We start from the raw sequence: 17,703 nt of genomic DNA on the forward strand, positions 1-17,703 counted from the left end.
GGTAATTTTATGAAGGGGTACCTAGTCTAGGCCAGGGGTCTCAAAGTCTCTCCTTGAGGGCCGCAATCCAGTTGAGTTTTTAGGACTTCCCCAGTGAATATGCATGAGATCTATGTGCATGCACGCTTTCAATGCATATTCATGGGGAAATCCTGAAACCCGACTGGATTGCAGCCCTCAAGGAGGGTCTTTGAGATCCCTGTTCTAGGCAGTATGAAGCTTTTAATGCTAGTAGTACAATTGTTTATATGTGTAAGTGGCTTCAGGCAATATGAACTAGAGGAAAAGTATGAGTCATGATTTGATGGCGTATACTTTGCTGGAAGTATAGCTGGTGTAGGTGATCAATAGCCTTAATTTTTTGGCCATTCTCAGTATATAAAGAAAAGAAGAGATGTTCTTTATCTTTGCTTGATAGTGTATAGAAGAGAGTCAAAGTACAAAACTCCCACACAGACGCAAAAAGAGCACCTAGAACCCTTCAGAATCTGGGGAAAATGTTATTCTTGGACCCGACACGGTCCTTGTTTCTCAGCGTGAAAACGCCTGTCCTCAGTGGTCCATAAGACTTGGAAATCCACGTAAAATTCCAGTAGATCCCTAAAAACCACCATCGCAGCCTGAAGATTTAAAATTACAGCAGTGGGGTGGAGCTCATGCCCTATTGAGTGGAGTGGAAAAGGGTAGATGTGAATCACTTGTGCATTCTCTCCAAAAATACTAGGACTAGGGAGCATGTGATAAAGCTACTAAGTAATGGATTTAAAACAAATTGGAGAAAATATTTCTTCACAAATGTAATTAAACTCTGGAATTCATTGCCAGAGAATGCGGTGAAATCAGTTAGCTTAGTGGGGTTTAAAAAAGGTTTAGATAATTTCCTAAAAGAGAAGTCCATAGGCCATTATTGAGATGGCTTGGGGAAATTTACTGCTTATTCCTAGGATAAGCAGCATAAAATCTGTTTAACTCCTTTGAATCTTTCCAACTGGTTGGCCACTGTTGGAAACAGGATAACATGGGCTTGTGATGGACCTTCAGTCTGTACAGGTATGGCAATTCTTATTTTCTTCTGTGAGCCAATATAGGACAATCAAGCCATTGTGACGTCCACTGATGAGTTTGGCTCTTAGGCACTGGTGGAATGAGCATTATGACATCACAATCTCAAACTCTGGAATGTTGCTAATCTTTGGGTTTCTGGCAAGGTACTTGGAACCTGGCTTGGCCACCGGTTGGATACTGGGCTTGATGACTTTCAGTCTGTCCCATTATGACAGCTCTTATGTTCGTATGTTAATCTATAATGTGTATGTACATAAAGGGGGAAATTCTATAAGTGGTGCCTAAATTGTAAGCATATATTAGTAAAGATCAGTTTCAAAATTAGATTTAATGGTGCCAATTAACAAACTTAATGGTGTCATTAACAAGCTCATGACAAAAAAAATTAAGGTTGATTGGGTGGTAGTCGCCTAAGTCGGTAGTTGCCTGCTACACCAGGCGTCTACACCATGTAGGTGGGTGTAGGGATGAATCGAGGGCATTTTTTTAGTTAGGCACTGCTAGGCGTCATTAGGCACCTCATTGTAGGCAGGTAAACCCGCAATACCTTGCAGTCCGTGCAGGTAACAAACAATAAAAGGAACTGTTCACATATAGCAAATTACAAGTATAATTCACAGAATTAATTACATCATAAAAATTTCTTAAACAATAGGGGCTCATAATCGAAAGTTAAAGATGCCAAAAAAAACGGCCTAAGTGGGTACTTGGACTGAGCATTGTCAAAATACTCCAAGCGCTGATACTAAAACTGGGTTTTGACGTATTTAAAATGACTTAGGCCTTCACAGTGCAGCTGAATGACCAGAGCTAAACAGGGCAACTCAGGAGGAGTGTCGAGGGGCCTGATTATGTCACGTGGCAGATCTTCGCAATCCCCCCTATGTCTTCACTACTCTGAATAACTTTGCATCGTCCGCAAATTTAATCACCTCACTCATCGTACCAATGTCTAGATCATTTATAAAGATGTTGAAGAGCACGAATCCAAGCACCAAGCCCTACGGCACCCCACTGGTGACGCTCTTCCAGTCCGAGCATTGTCCATTTACCCCCCACTCTCTGTTTCCTATGATCCAGCCAGTTTTTAATCCACGCGAGTATTTCACCCTCAATTCCATGGTTCGCAATTTTCCGAAGTAGTCGTTCATGCGGAACCTTGTCAAATGCCTTCTGAAAATCCAGATATACAATGTTGACCAGGCCCTTGTCTTCTGTCTGTTTACTCCCTCTAAGAAGTGCAGCAAGTTTGTCAAACATGATCTGCCTTTGCTAAAATCATGCTGACTGGTCCTCATCAGCCCGTGTCCATCAAGGTGATCAATGATGTGATTCTTTATCAGCGACTCTACCATCTTTCCCGGTACCGAGGTCAGACTCACCGGTCTGGTAGTTTCCCGGATCTCCCCTCGAACCTTTCTTGAAGATCGGCGTAACATTTGCCACCTTTCCATTCTTATGGAATCTTTCCCGATTTGATCGACAGATTGCCATTAGTTGAAGCAGTTCAACTATGGTCCCTTTCAGTTCCTTGATGACCCTCGGGTGGATGCCATCCGGTCCTGGGATTTATCACTCTTAGCCTATCAATCTGCCTACACACCTCCTCTAGACTGACTGTCAATCCTGTCAGCTTTTCGTCTTCATTTCCAGCATTTAGCCTGATGGGTATGATGTGTACATCTTCTTCGGTAAATACAGACGCAAAAAATGTGTTCAGTTTGTCGGCGAATTGCTTTGTCCTCCTTTAGTGCTCCCTTTATTCCATGGTCATCCAACGGTCCCACCGCTTCCTTCACGGGTCGTTTTCTCCTTAATATATCAAAAGAACAGTTTGAAGTTCTTCGCCTCCTTGGCTATTTTTTCCTCATAGTCTCTTTTGGCCCCTTTTACCGCCTTATGGCACCTGCGTTGATGTTGTTTGGTGCTTGTTCCAGTTTTCATCCGTTTTTGACCTTTTCCATTCCTTAAATGAGGTTTTCCTTGTCTCTTATCGCTTCCTTCACCTCTACAGTGAGCCACACCAGTTCTTTGTTCTTTTTCCTCTTTGATCCCTTGTTGATACAGTATATATAGATTTTGCACCTCGGTGACTGTGTCCTTAAAAAGGAACCAAGCTTGCTCTAGCGTTTTTACAGTGCTTATCCTCTTCTTAATCTTCTTCCCTACCATGAGTCTTATCCCTTCGTAATTCCCTTTTCGGAAGTTCAGTGCCGTGGATGTCGTTTTCTCCCCTGCGTCCAGATCAAAGTGGATCATATTGTGATCGCTATTTCCCAGCGTCCCTTCTACTTCTACATGTTGTGCTGGTTCTCGTAGACCATTAGAATTAAGTCCAGAATTGCATTTCCTCTAGTGTTTCCTTGACAAGGTTGTTCCAGGAAGCAATCGTCTACAGCATCCAAGAACTTGGTCTCTCTAATGCAGCTGGAGGTGGCCTAGGTTCCAGTCTATTCCCGGATAGTTGAAGTCACCCATGATAACTAGCGTTGCCTCCCTTGCAGGTTGTGTTTAATCTCGTCCGTCATTTCTCCGTCAATTTCTTCAGACTGCCCTGGGGGTCGGTAATAGATGCCAATCTTTGTTTCCAGGCCATTTGTTCCTGGAATTTTGACCCATAGAGACTCTAACTTATCCATCAGTTGTGGCGTGTTCTCTCCAGTAAATTCAATTCCTTCTTTGACGTATATGGCAATGCCCCCACCTTTTTGAGCCACTCTGTCTCTGCGGTATAGTTTGTATCCCGGTAGCACAGTGTCCCAGACGTTTTCCTCAGATCCACCAAAGAGCGCAGAAACCTCTGCGCACAATTCCATCTGCTTGTTCTTTCATGGTAGTAACCCAGATAAATGCTTTTTAAATAGCAGGTCCTTATATTTCAAGAAAAAATATTTAGGCTCCCAGTTACTAAGGCCCAGTCTTTTACTAAGATGCGCTAAACCGATTAGCGTGCGTTAAATGCTAACGCGTGCACCTCACCGACTCCTCCATCTTTTTGGCTATTGGGAGAGCTCATCTTCATGCGTTAGTTCTCTGGGAGGCGCGTGAGGTAAGGGGCTCCCTTAATCATCGTCGGAGCTTTTTGCTGCTTTGGGAACCCTATTTGCGTTCCTTGTCTCCTAGGGGCCTTCTTCTTAATACCCTGGCTTGATGGTGCAATCTCCTGGCTAGTTCTGGATCTCGGCATCCTCTCTGCTCTGAGGGAAGGGGTGGGGGGTGGGTATGGGGTTTTTTTTTTTTGGGGGGGGTCTGTTTTTGGGGGGTCTGTTTTTGAGGGGATGCCTTGTTTGTTTAGGTGCCCTGGGGTCATCAGAGTCCAGACCCTGGGGGGGGTGGAATTTGGTTTCCGATTTTTTACTTCTTGCCCTGGCATTCCTCTCCACCTAGGAGGGGGAGGAGGGAGGGGGGGAAAGGAAGGAGGGTGGGTAGGGCTTGTGGGTAGGGGGAACGTGGGAAGGTTGGGGCTTTTGGGTGGGTATCATTGACACATGTTTTTGTCATGCTGTACTTATTTATGCATTTGTGCTTCTGTTCCGTCTGTGCAGATTCTTCTTGTTGTTTTTACTTCTGTGGGTTTTTCATGTCAATAAAAATTGTTTACATTCTAAATGCTAACGCGTGCATGTTAGTCTATGGACATGTTAGCGTTTAGCATGCCCTAATCGGTTAGATCACCTTAATAAAAGAGGGGTAAGTTTGTGCTAAGGTTTTACACTTAATGCATGTTAACGGCCCAAAGTTAAATTAATGAGAGTTAAGGGGAATATCTCTGTTGTAACTTTTAGCGGTGTTCTGGCCAGTTTTGGGACTGCAGCTTTGTGGCTGACACACAGCACATGACAGCTACACATGCCTCTGTTACATGTTAGTGGCATAGCCACTAATGCAGAGAACAGTTTACTTCGACTCTGGAGGTATATAGCTCACTGTTCTGCATTATTTACATGTTAATGCCAGTCAATGCTGAGTACCACAGGACTGCCACTAGGGGTCATTAGGTCATTTTACCTGGCTGGACCTGGAATGTGCAGGAGGGGGAATCACCCCTGCTCATGTTAATCACCTCCCACACACACAGGCCACCAGGGACCTTCCGGGTAGGCTTGGGGATGGTCTTCAAGTAGGTTTACCAGACGTCCGGATTTCCCCGGATGGCTTTTCAAAACCTGGCATTTTGTCCAGGTTTTGAAAAGCCTCCTCTCAATTGCATTGGGCAGGAGACAATCCGCGCATGCGCAGATTGCCTCCTGCCTGACCAAAGCTGGCAGCAGGGGGAAGAGCTAGGGTGGGACTGGGGCATAGATGGGTGGGTTTAGGTGTCCGGATTTTACAATCGTAAAATCTGCAGCCCTATCTTCAAGGATAAGTTGTGTGGTACAGCTCTGCCTGTTGCATCTTCTTTGAGAGGAGGAAGGAGGATCAGGCCCATAAGTTGCTACCCGAAAACCAGCCAGGTACCCACCAATATTCAGACTATAGCCCAGTTAACTTTTTTTGACTAAAGTTAACACAACCTCTTTGGCCTTATTTTAGTTGCCTACTTAACCTATTAACAGTCAGAATGTGGCCGCGGACCAGTTATGTCTCAGCTCCTTCCAGACTCCACCCAAGCTCTGCCTACTGACTGCCCTGGCACTAACTAGTCAGTGGTCTGCGGTGATATTCAGCAGCACTGTCCGGTTAAGTGCCACTGAACATCAAGGCTTGGGCGACCACAGGTAATATGACTGTGCAGGAGCATCTCCTGCCTGGCTAAATTATTCTAAATAACGGGTAGCATAATTTTTCACTGATAAAGTATTATTATTATTTACGATTGTGCTCAACATATGACTTATCTTTTCTCCTTGTTGTCTGGTAGCCGTTAGCAGAAGCAGGGTTTTTCCTCGTAGTTCGGGCTATTGGTTTGAATCCATGTAACATATATTGCAACAACACATTTGTTTTAAAATGGTTTCCTAGAAAAATTTTTAAGTGTAACGTTTCAGATTTTTGGAGGAGTGACGAAATTAGGGTAGTTAATTTTTTTTTTTTTTGAAAGAGGTAAGACGCATATAAATTTATGCACTGGATTGAGTTAAAAGGATATTGAGTGTGCCTATTGAGACAACCAATCTAAGTGATCTTGTTGGATACACATGCACATCTTTTGCTCAGCTAATTTGTTTGGGTTTCAATTATTCTTTCTGGACTTTCAGCAATCTGAATATTGTTTCCTGTTATTTTTCCCTTCACCCAGCACTCTTTCTCTTCCCTTCTCTCTCTATAAAGAGTTCACGTGGTTGACTAATTTAAAGGTTTTATAATCACTGTTTGACATATCCTACAGGCAAGGGCCCAGAGACACTCTTTGCTGGCTATAACCTCAATGATAATGAATGCATACAGTGCGGGTGATTCGTCGAGGAAAAGGTTTTAGAAGTTAATGGTAGATGATCAACAACCTATAACAGGTACAGTAGTGTTCAAATTGACTTTCTTTTGCTATCATTAGACATATCGCGGCAACTGCTAATGATGAAAATATGTGACAAAACCAAGGGTACAGATTGTCTATTAAGAGATATAATTATCAACGGGGTTACCATTAAAAACATGTACTACTATTCATGCTGGGGTCCTTTTACTCAAGGTGAGCTAATCGAGTTAGTGCGCAGTAATTGATTTAGTGCACGCTCAATGCTAGGCGCCTATAGACTATAATGGGAGCCTTAGCATGTAGCGTACACTAATCTTTACACCTTAGTAAAAGGACCCCATTATTTTATCCGAAGCCCATTGTGGATAATGAGATCTAGTTAATAATAACTGGGATTAAGAATAAAATAACGTATCTTAATGGTACCCACACGGATTGGATTGGATTTATTAATTTGATATACCGCCATTGACCACCAGATGTTAAGCGATTTACAATATAAACGAGTTACGAGAAAAAAAATATTATATCAGTAAACGACTAATACAAAACCAAAAGACCTTAGTCTAACAAACAAAAATCAGTCTACAGCTTAGATCATAATCAAGCAGCCCTCAAAACACTCTTTTACACCAGTGACCCTGCGTGGAGTGTTCATTGTCCGTTCCCACTGTTTTTTGTGTGAAATAAGAGTAATCCTCCATGAAAGCTACTTATCCCCCCTTTTACAAAACCATGAAAGAAGTTTTTAGCACCAGCCAGCGTACTGAATACTCCGCGCTGCTCCGACGGTCATAGAGCTTCTATGAGCGTCGGAGCAGCGCAGAGCATTCAGCGCGCTGGCCAGCGCTAATTGTATGGTTTTGCGAAAAGGGGGATTAATAATGAATTCCAAAGAACTGTACCGGACTAAGAGAAAGCCCTGCTTCTTGTAGATGACAATTAATTTCCTGGCAGTTTGAATAGATCCCTTTGCGAAGAACGCATGGGTCTAGCTCAGGGGTGGCAACCTCCGGTCCTCTAGGGCCGTAATCCAGTCGGGTTTTCAGAATTTCCCCAATGAATATGCATTGAAAACCACGCATGCAAACAGATCTCATGCATATTCATTGGAAAAATCCTGAAAGCTCGACTGGATTCCGGCCCTCGAGGACCAGAGTTGCCCACTCCTAGTCTAGCTGGTAGATATCTTGGCAACGTATTTGACCAATGTCACATGCTTTGAACATCAAGCAGAGCAATTTGAATTCTCTATGTTTACAAATAGGCAACCAATGTAGGTCATATAGAACTGGGGTACTATGCTCGAATCTTTTAGACCCCCAGAAGCAATTTAGTTGCAATGTTTTGTACAACCCAATAGTTCCCCCCTTTAATTAAAGAGAAAAAAAAAATGTCTCTAGAAATTAAAATTACTGCTACGTGTAATAAAAATATAATACAATAAAACTTAATACATGTACAACTAAATAAAAAAAATTATATTCAGTAATATAAAAAAAATGTAAATATACATTTTTTTAAAAACTATAAGGTGGTAAATAGGCTCTTTGAAAACTGCTCATATTCCCTGGTTGTTAAATGTCTTCTATAATTTCTTTACATGGTATGGATATCAACATAATATCCATACCAGTATAATATATAATATCCATACTGGGTAAATTTGCTCTAATTAGAACCGCTCTTTGCTATCCCTAGAAGTTGCCTTTTAGTTCCTGTTTACATTCAAACATTTTTATTGAAGGAACATAGTAAAAATACATTCATATTATACAGAAAGATATTCCTTACAAAAAATTTCACCAATTTAAAATTCCAATCCATATTATCATAAATACTATAATTCCTCCAAACATTATATATAACAAACCATAATCCCTCAGTATCACCCCCCCCTCCCTTCTCCCTCCCCTTCCCCCTCTCTCTAAACTCATTCCTCCTTTCTTCCATCCCCCCTTCCATTCTCTCCATCCCCCCTTCTCTCCATCCCATTCCTCCCCACCTAAGATGAAAGGTTTGGAATACAACCTGAAAGCAGATGAAAGCAACCATAGCTTCAAGTGCATTACATTAAGAATTAAACTTCTTGCTCTAGATGGAAAGTTTTGAATATAGGGATCCCAAGTCTCTTAAAAGAAATTCATTCTGATTTGATTAATGGTTAAACCAGCCCTGAGAGGGTCCAAGAAGAAGCTCCTGCATGTGTCTCTGGCCGTGGGACTAGCTAAAATATACAAAGTAAAGTTGGAAGGAGATAAATTAAGGACGGATTCCCTGGGTAGCTGGCAAATGAAGCTTTCAGACCCAGAATCAAGCTTTAGTTCTCACTTATCTCAAAGCCCAGAGCAACAAAGGAAAACTGATAAACTAAATCACAAAGTGAAACATCAATAAACCTTCAGCTCTGCCTCACCTGGTACATTAGCTTTGCAGTACAATATTCCCCTATACTTGGGGAATGATTGTAGTTATTTTATGCAACTTAAATCCTTTTTCCCGCTTGCATTTTCTTGTCTCACAGCTAGAACACTGATCATTAATGCATCATTACTATTTCTGTGGATGAGCTACAATGGACCCAGATGTGACCCTTTGCTTCCCACTAACAAATTTCGACAGCAGTCTGGAACTTTCTAACAGTCTACACAAAGCCCTAATCATTGTTAAATAGCTTCTAGAAAGTTTCTCTTTCTTGAAATCATGCTTTGCTATGATAGAATGTTCCTTAATATATATCACCAGTACCAACACCACCCCCACCATCCTTCAATTGCTTGATCAAACAAAAATGTAAATTTATTTTTAGTTGATGTTAGTGGTTAATATTTATACTGTGAAAGCACATGTACATTGTAATCTAATCATTCATATTGAAGATAGTTAATTATATATCTTGGAATTTTGTTGTTACAATGGTTGATATTCCTGAAATTTCATTCATTGTGGTTTGTTTGATTTTTTGCTTTTATTTAAGGTCAAATGGCTGGCGACCACACACGGCTAGAATTCCATAACATCGAAACTGGCATAATAACAGAGCGTCGTTACCTGTCTGCAGTTCCCTTCCAATTTCATTGGCCATTTGCAAAGCTTGACGTTCACGGCATGGCATACATTGATTTGTGTAAAAAATGGAGACATAGCTATTGCGAACTAATATGCAAGGTTTGGCTTCAGAAATATCATAGCTGACCCAGTGACTTTTAAGACAAAAGCAAGCTACGTTGCATTGGCCACACTACAAGCCTATACATCAATGCACCTTTTCTTCCAGTTCAAGACTACTGTCACCAGATGGACTAATATTGTACAACAGCGGAGATGGAAATGACTTCATTGTGGTCGAATTAGTTAAAGGGTGGGTACAATAGAGACAGAAGATGTTAAATCTGTTTTAACTTATAATTCATGCTGGCTAGTGTAGTAACGTCTTTATTGACTAGAGACAGATGGACAAGAAAACAATGGGAATTTTTTTAATTTCTCATGGGCATTAACTGGTTCTTTACTCCTCAAAGTTCATTACATTCATCATCCGTTCACTCGAAGGGGAGAGGGAGGGGAGTAGGGTTCTTAGGTCCATTACATAAAGTTTTCCCTCCAATATCCAGCTCATGGTGCATGACTTTATGCTGTACCTAGATATTCAGTGTCCAGATACTGGCTAGTGCTGAATAACAAGGTACACGCCTGTACCCAAATAGGTAACTGGATAAAGTTAAAGCAGCCACTATCCAGGCAGTCTCTAGTCAATAAAGACGTTACTACTGGTTAGCAGATAGAAGCCATGCTGCCCAAAAATTTGCATGCCATATAGATTCCTATCTGGTTTCTAGAAATGTTCATTTTCTTAAGGATTTATCCTCTTCATTTTGGGAGCAAAATCGCTAGTGAATGCACTTTCAGAAAGAGTACACACCAGAAAATGACACGGTGGCAGTTACCCGCAGCTAGCCGCAGGTAACCCGCCAAAATGGGAAAGAAAAAAAATAAGTGGGCCCCACCCTGTGGAGCGCTGAATGGCCTTGTCCTCCGCAGTTAAGTGAAGGGGTTATGGTTGAACTCCTACTTTAGCTCCTTTTATTTCTTAGCCTTCCAGAAACAGAAATATACCTAATGTATCTAAATATATAAGTCATCTTCAGCCTGAATAGGGTTATCAGATGTCCGGATTACTCAAACATGTCATCTTTTTAGAGGACTGTCCGTGTGTCCGGATTAATTTTGCAAACCCGGCACCATGTCCGGGTTTTACACGTCCTGGCTCTGCCAGAGCTCAGGCCGTGTCTGGAGGGCCTCCAAGCATGCACAGAGGTGAAATGTTGCCAAATGATTTAGCATACATGATCCGAAAAGACAAAAAATTCTGAAACCAATCAAGGATCCTACCATCCAATTCTTTATGAGATAAGAGGCCTAATAAGATATTGTGATCTACAACATCAAAGGACACATTGGCTTCTAATGAGCTGAAGAGCCACCAAATATCTATGTGGTGCCACGATACTGCTAACATTCATCCCCATCAGCCCACCTTCAAATTTCATTGCAGGGAGGGGGGTAGTCTCAAGGTTGTGAGAATTTCCAAATGCATTCTCTTTTGTCTATTGATAAATGTCTTGTCCCCCACATCCATTTTCATTTGTTTGTCCTGAGCCTGGGTAGAGAGGAAGAGTAGCAGTAAAATATATACAGTGTTTCCCCAAAATTAAGATAGTGTCTTATGTTAATTTTAGGCCCAAAAAACGCACTAGGTCTTATTTTCTTCCTGTTTCCTTTATCTCCCCTATATGTGCAGCATCTTTCATCCCCTCCCTCCCATCCCTCGTGCAGCAGGACCCTTGCCCAGCTTCCCTTCCCTCCCTCCCATCCCTTATACAGAAGGACTCTTACCCAGCTTCTATCCTTCTCTCCCTCCCATCCCTCGTGCAGCAGGACCCTTGCCCAGCTTCCCTTCCCTCCCTCCCATCCCTTGTACAGAAGACCCTTACCCAGCTTCTATCCTTCCCTCCCTCCCATCCCTAGTGCAGCAGGACCCTTGCCCAGCTTTCCTTCCCTCTCTCCCATCCCTTGTACAGAAGGACCCTTGCCCAGCTTCTATCCTTCCCTCCCTCCCATCCCTCGTGCAGCAGGACCCTTGCCCAGCTTCCCTTCCCTCCCTCCCATCCCATGTACAGCAGAACCCTTGAGCGTGCACCTCCCCGAGCACCTGCCCCCACCACGCAGCAGAGCCCCCATCCTTCCCTCCCTCCCATCTGAACCCTGCCAACCGTGAGCGAGCCCTACATACCTCCCTAAGCAGCGTCAGGCCGGCAGCACTTTAAACAGGCTGCTTTCGGCATTGTTCGCCCGTGAATTCACTCTGCCGCGTTATATATGTGGATGATATTCTAGCCTTTGTACTATTTTTCTTCTGTTAATACTTTTTAGGGGTGGGGCGAGATGATGCAGAAGATGAGCTTAGATCCCAGCTTGCCCCCACCCCAGTGGCAGGATTTAAGGTCTGCTTTAATCAGACCTCCATTCTGCTTCCATAACTCACAGAGCCTTTTTGACTGGTTGGGGCAAGTATTGTTGGGCTTGGACCAGTAAGTATGACAGAAGGCCTTTCTCACACATGTTGTTCCGTTGTGATATTCTGATTCTCTCTTGGGCAGTGCATTCACACCATTATCCAGATCAATACTCCACTTGCGGTATATATTTTGTTGTGATATGTTGTCCTTTGAAATTCTCCAGTCATCGACGTAATGACAAGTTAAATTAGTGTGTAACTTGCATACATTAGCCTTGAAACTGATCATTAATAACTAGAAAAATACTGCTGATTTCACTGTAATTTAGTGGAATTATGTCTGTCAACGCAGTAATAGCAGAGTGAGAAAGCGAGCTACATCTGTTCATACACCTTTGATCTCCAAATGACAGCCATATTACCCAGCAGCTGAACTGAATTAGACTTCATATCTGGTTGTCTGTTTCTTGTTTTAGCTATATATTTTGTGTTTTAAAATTAATTACATTTTTTTGAATGTAGCATAAAAAGAGTCCAAGAGAATATTATAATGTATTTGCATCACTCCACAGCTGTGTGCAATTATGGTCACTATAAGGGAGAGCTGGACAATCAGCGATTTACAATATGCAGATAGAGAAATTACAGTATACAGAATCTTAGAAATGCAGCAATTATAATATACAGTTTGTTTAGAAATTCAGGGAGGTCCTTTTTGATAAAGTGGTGAATTACATAATACTGTTTGTTTAGAATTTTTTCAGGGGGGACATATTAGGTAAAAGAAAAAGAGAGAGGTGTAGTTGAAGTTTAGTTGACATATTTGTCGAATAAGGCAGTTTTTATAGTTTTTCTAAAGGCGACATAGGTCAGTTCAGCTCCATTTATGTAGTTGTCCAGACAGTATTGTTATTTGTTTGCTTGGTACTTAAAAGTTCTGTGCAGTAGGGCTTATTTGGGGGGATGTCTTTTTTTTTCTTTTCATGTGCAACAATCATCTCCCCAATTCTTCCTCTTTCCTTTCTCCCCCCCCCCCATATGCAGCATCTTTCCTCCCCTCTCACCCATCCCCCTTGTGCAGCATCTTCTATCTCTCCCTCTCATACCCCTGCACAGCAGAATCTCACCAACCCTCCCACCGTGAGACTGACATACCATATCTCCCAAAAAACAGCAGCGGCGGCAGCGCTTTGAACGGGCTGCTTCGTGGCCTTCCCCGCTGGGGCCTTCCCTCTGTCACGTCACTAATGACTGATGCGGTATATAAATAAAGACTTATGTTATATATGTCAGGTCTCAATGGGGTGGGGGTCGCTGAACCGACGAGTCTGATTTTTTTTCGGTGAATCGGGCAGCACTAGTGCCAGGAATGGAGTCGGGGACATTCAGGGGGGGTGGGGGCTTCAAGGGTCGATCCTAAATACGGCTTATTTTCAGGATAGGTCTTATTTTCGGAGAAACACAGTAGTGAATTTGACACAAAGAGGAGCAGATCCCAAGTATATGTGTCAAAGAAATCCTTTTCAAGTTTAGAATTTTGAATAAAGAGATTTCATCGATACATCTACTTGGGATGTGTTCCTCGTTGTATCTGCACTTTTGTGGATCTGTGAGGCCTCTGTTTGCGGCTCTAGTGAGGACGTGTTTATAAAGAAAAGTAACTGGCTAGGTTGTCTTTACGAAGTACCCCAAAATATTTATTTTTTTATTTTCCTGCCTAGGTGAGGCTATTATAAAATAGCCATATTATGGGCTCCTTTTCCAAAGTCGTGGAAGAGGTTTCAAACCGTCGTATATGTACTTTAGGGGTCCTTTTATTAAGGTGTGGCTAACCGATTTAGCGCGCACTAAATGCTAAGATGCCCGTAGGATATAATGGATGCCTTAGCATTTAGGCCCGAATTCTGTAAACTGCGTCCCGATTGAAGGCAGCTGTAGGCGTCAATCGGGATGCACGTTTAAAAAAAAGAAAATGCTCCCCAGGCAGGCCGCCTATATTGAAGGCACCTCTGGGAGCCTAGGGAGGCCCGCAAGCCTGCCTAAGCTCACCTAAGGCTAGGCGGTAGCCTTAGGAGGCCCTATGCGTCTCCCTGGTAGAGTGTGAGACACTTACAATGTAGGTCAATCAGGCCTTAGGATATTGTGGGATGGTCGGAGAGGGGCGGACCTACATCATTTCGACGGGCCTGCTGGACGGATGGTGGGAAGACCTACATTTCACGGTTAGTGGTGTATTACTATTTAAAAAGGCTTACCAAATACCTTCAGTCACTTTCCGCACTGGACAGAATGCCAGGAAATCAAAATAGTATACATATTAAGTTTTATTACATATATACAATATTTCTAGCCATAATCATTGATTAAGTACAAGAGTTTGAATTAATACGTTACCGGTTATTATATCATTACTCTTGTCCACGATCAGGAGGCTTACTCACAAAATGTCATCACACAGCGTATCAGTGGTGGAAATGTCCCCCCCCCTTACAGGTAACTTTCCTTCTGGGAAGGCAATATTTATACATATCCCCTCCTTGTAACTGAATGCCGGGAGGATGTTTACCAATCAATATACTCCTAGCCTGCCTCGTGAGCTAATTTCCCATCCCAATGTCGGGAGGATGTTTACCAATCAGTATGTGTTAATTTCCCATCCCCTTCCTTGTGGAGGGATATTTACCAATCTGATTACACATCCCCCTTTATGGGATTGAGCTAACTGAATGCTTGTGGATTGAGCTAGAAACTCCTAGCCTGCCTACCAATCAGTATGTGTTAGAAACTCCTAGCCTGCCTGAGCTGACAATGACCTGCTCTCATAATTATCAGTAGGTGCTGAAAAATTTCTGGCCTTGCTCGTTCTCATAATACTTGTGTTTCCCTGTAACAGCTATCATGGATCCTAGGCAGTGTCATTCAATATTAATAATCCTTTCATATCATACGTTTCACATTCGGTATCACATTCGGTTCCTTATTGAGTGATACTGCCACAGGATACCATCGTGGGTCGTGTTGATTTACAGCATAGTCCATAAACCACATAACATTCCACAAGGACAGAACAAGTACTATTATGGTTAGTAATAATTACTAATCTGGTGCTCTATTATGCTTTTGTTCAAATTCCTTATGGACTGATTATCCTACGGGATCCTAGTATTAACTTTCCCAACTTTAAATCCCAATTTGGAACGGAAAAGTTGTATCTCCCAGAATCCTATATCAGTGTTCAAACATAAGTTTGATTCTGCCAAAGAAGTGTTGACATATTGTGTAAGCATCCTGCAAAGGGTACTATCATTTTTTGGTATTATTGGCTCATTAGTCACCACACATATTACGCGTGGTGCTATTTCAATAATATAGTCCATTCACACACATCATATATTATTGATTGTAATTTACAAATTCGCCTTTGCAATGTGGAGTCACAAAATGTTAAAATTAAATTTAGGTGCCCAGAAAAATTGCTTCTGAGGTTCCCCTAGTATGAGGGGTAACACTACATATTTATCTGCTCATTTCTAGTGTGTTCATTGCTTTTAATTTCTGTAATCCATGTATGGTCTCTTGTTGTCACATTTGCAATAATACATCTGGAGTTAGCGCTGCAAGTGAAGTTATCTTGCTTCCGATTCATTGAAGAATGCTTCCATCTCCATGACGTAACGACCCCTTCTTTAATTGTAATACGTCGCCCGGGGGCAGCGCCTCTTACCCCATACCATATTCCAAGGATTCCAAGGCACACGTATATCTGCAAGTTTCAGAAAACATTATTACTCTCTCAAATAACATTTCTCCTGAGGGACATATTCCCATTTTTCCACTCCCGGTTTCATTACAAGGAGAGCCTTATCTTTCCCGATTGCAATCACCTCCGCTGGTTCCGGAGGTCCTTTAGGATTGCTAATCCAGATTTTGGCTATGGACAGTTTCCCAATCGTCAAATTGGGGGTTACATTATCCCTCCACTGCCCATATTTGTCATCTGTAGTTAGTTTTTTTAAGGGCCTCTTTCAAAAGTCCATTCATCTGTTCAATTAATCCCGCTACCTGGGGATAATAGGGTATGTGATATACCCATTCAATATTATTTTCCTTAGCATATTCTTTTATCTGCCCTCCCGTAAAATGTGATCCATTATCAGTTTGTATTTGTAAGGGCATACCATAATACTGAATAACCATGTCTAAAGTCCTTAGAGTGCTCCATTGTGACGCAGAAGCACAAGGGAATGCTAATAATAATCTACAGCAGTACACATATATTTACATTTACGACTTTCGGGTAACGGTCCTATGAAATCCATTTGCCAAATCTGGGCTGGCAAATCGCCCCGTGCCCCATTACCTTATGTGGTACTTCCCGTTCTTGATATGTTGACACACCGAACATTTTCCGATCACATGTTAGATCACATCTATCGTCAAAGGAATCTCTCATTCCTGAGCCCACCTGTAAGTAGCTTTTTCTCCAAGATGTCCACTTTTCTGATGTGTCTAAATGGCTGTACCTTCCAACCATTCTTCCACCTTAGGAATTTCATTAGTAGTTGTTACAGAAATGGTAGCTGCGGCATCTGCTTGGGAATTAAACAATCGTTCCATTGAATCAACAGGCATATGTGCATCTACATGAAATACTGACACTATTGTCTCCTGTACAATTTTTTCTATGTCTTGCCACAATTCTTTACCCCACAGTTAACCAATTATGGGACTTCCACCCCATTAACCATGTAGCAAGACCATTAGCGACCGACCAGGAGTCAGTAAAAAGATATCCCACTCCCCATTTCACTGGGGATTCATGAGCATATACTGGCTTTATGATTTCCAGCTCTCCGTTAGGAATATTAGCTATTTTTTCGTGCAAAGTAGCTACCCCATGCTCACCTATTTTAGCTCTTTGAGAAATGTACCATTTCCATTTAATAATACTTTGTTCCTGAGCATATCCTACTCTATTTGACTTGGGATCAGACATTATCCATTGCATAATTGGAATTTGTGGTCGCAATAGTACTGTATGACCTAAGGTAATCTGTTCGGTCTCAGCCAACGCCCAATAACATGCTAAAAGTTGTTTTTCGAAGGGAATATATTTTTCACCTGCTTCCGGGAATTTCCTGTTCCAGAATCCTAAGGGTACCCGTTTCCCACTTTGTTTTTTGCCATACATATAATTCCACTTCCCCCTCTCTCATGGGCCACAAATCTACAGCTGTCTGTATGGCTTGTTTAGCATTTCCAAAAGCAACCTGCTGTTCTTCTCCCCACATAAACTCATATTTTTTATTCTTTGGAGTGGGAAAATCTAATATTTTTCGTTTTGCTTTCTCTGTGATTTCCCTAATATCCTCTATTCCACTGAATTCCTAAAAATTTTACCGACGTTGCCGGTCCTTGTATTTTTGTTGGATTTATTTCCCTTCCCTTCTTTTTCATATGGTCAATTAATAAATCCAACTGCCCTTTCACCTCTTCCTTCGTTGTTCCCTGTATCAATATGTCGTCAACATAATGAGAAATTTGTATAGAGGTGAATTTCTGAAATTCATCTAAATGTTCCGCTACTATTTGAGGACAAATGGTAGGACTATGTAACCATCCCTGTGGTAGCCTAGTAAAAGTAGATTGGGCATGTTCAAACAAACCTGAAACCTACTTACAGGAATATACATTAACATTT

General features: G+C 42.0%; 1 protein-coding gene across 1 annotated transcript in view; it reads left to right on the forward strand.

Moving 5' to 3' along the window:
• Positions 1-17,703, forward strand: part of NRXN1 (neurexin 1) — a 1,819,236-nt gene that overhangs the window by 860,863 nt on the left and 940,670 nt on the right. Inside the window, 6 exon segments of the mRNA XM_033938516.1 lie at positions 6,395-6,442; positions 6,445-6,482; positions 6,485-6,518; positions 9,462-9,547; positions 9,549-9,773; positions 9,775-9,845. Coding sequence (XP_033794407.1) covers positions 6,395-6,442; positions 6,445-6,482; positions 6,485-6,518; positions 9,462-9,547; positions 9,549-9,773; positions 9,775-9,845 — 502 coding nt within the window.

The sequence above is a fragment of the Geotrypetes seraphini genome, chromosome 3, assembly GCF_902459505.1.
Source record: "Geotrypetes seraphini chromosome 3, aGeoSer1.1, whole genome shotgun sequence".
NCBI classification, from domain to species: domain Eukaryota; kingdom Metazoa; phylum Chordata; class Amphibia; order Gymnophiona; family Dermophiidae; genus Geotrypetes; species Geotrypetes seraphini.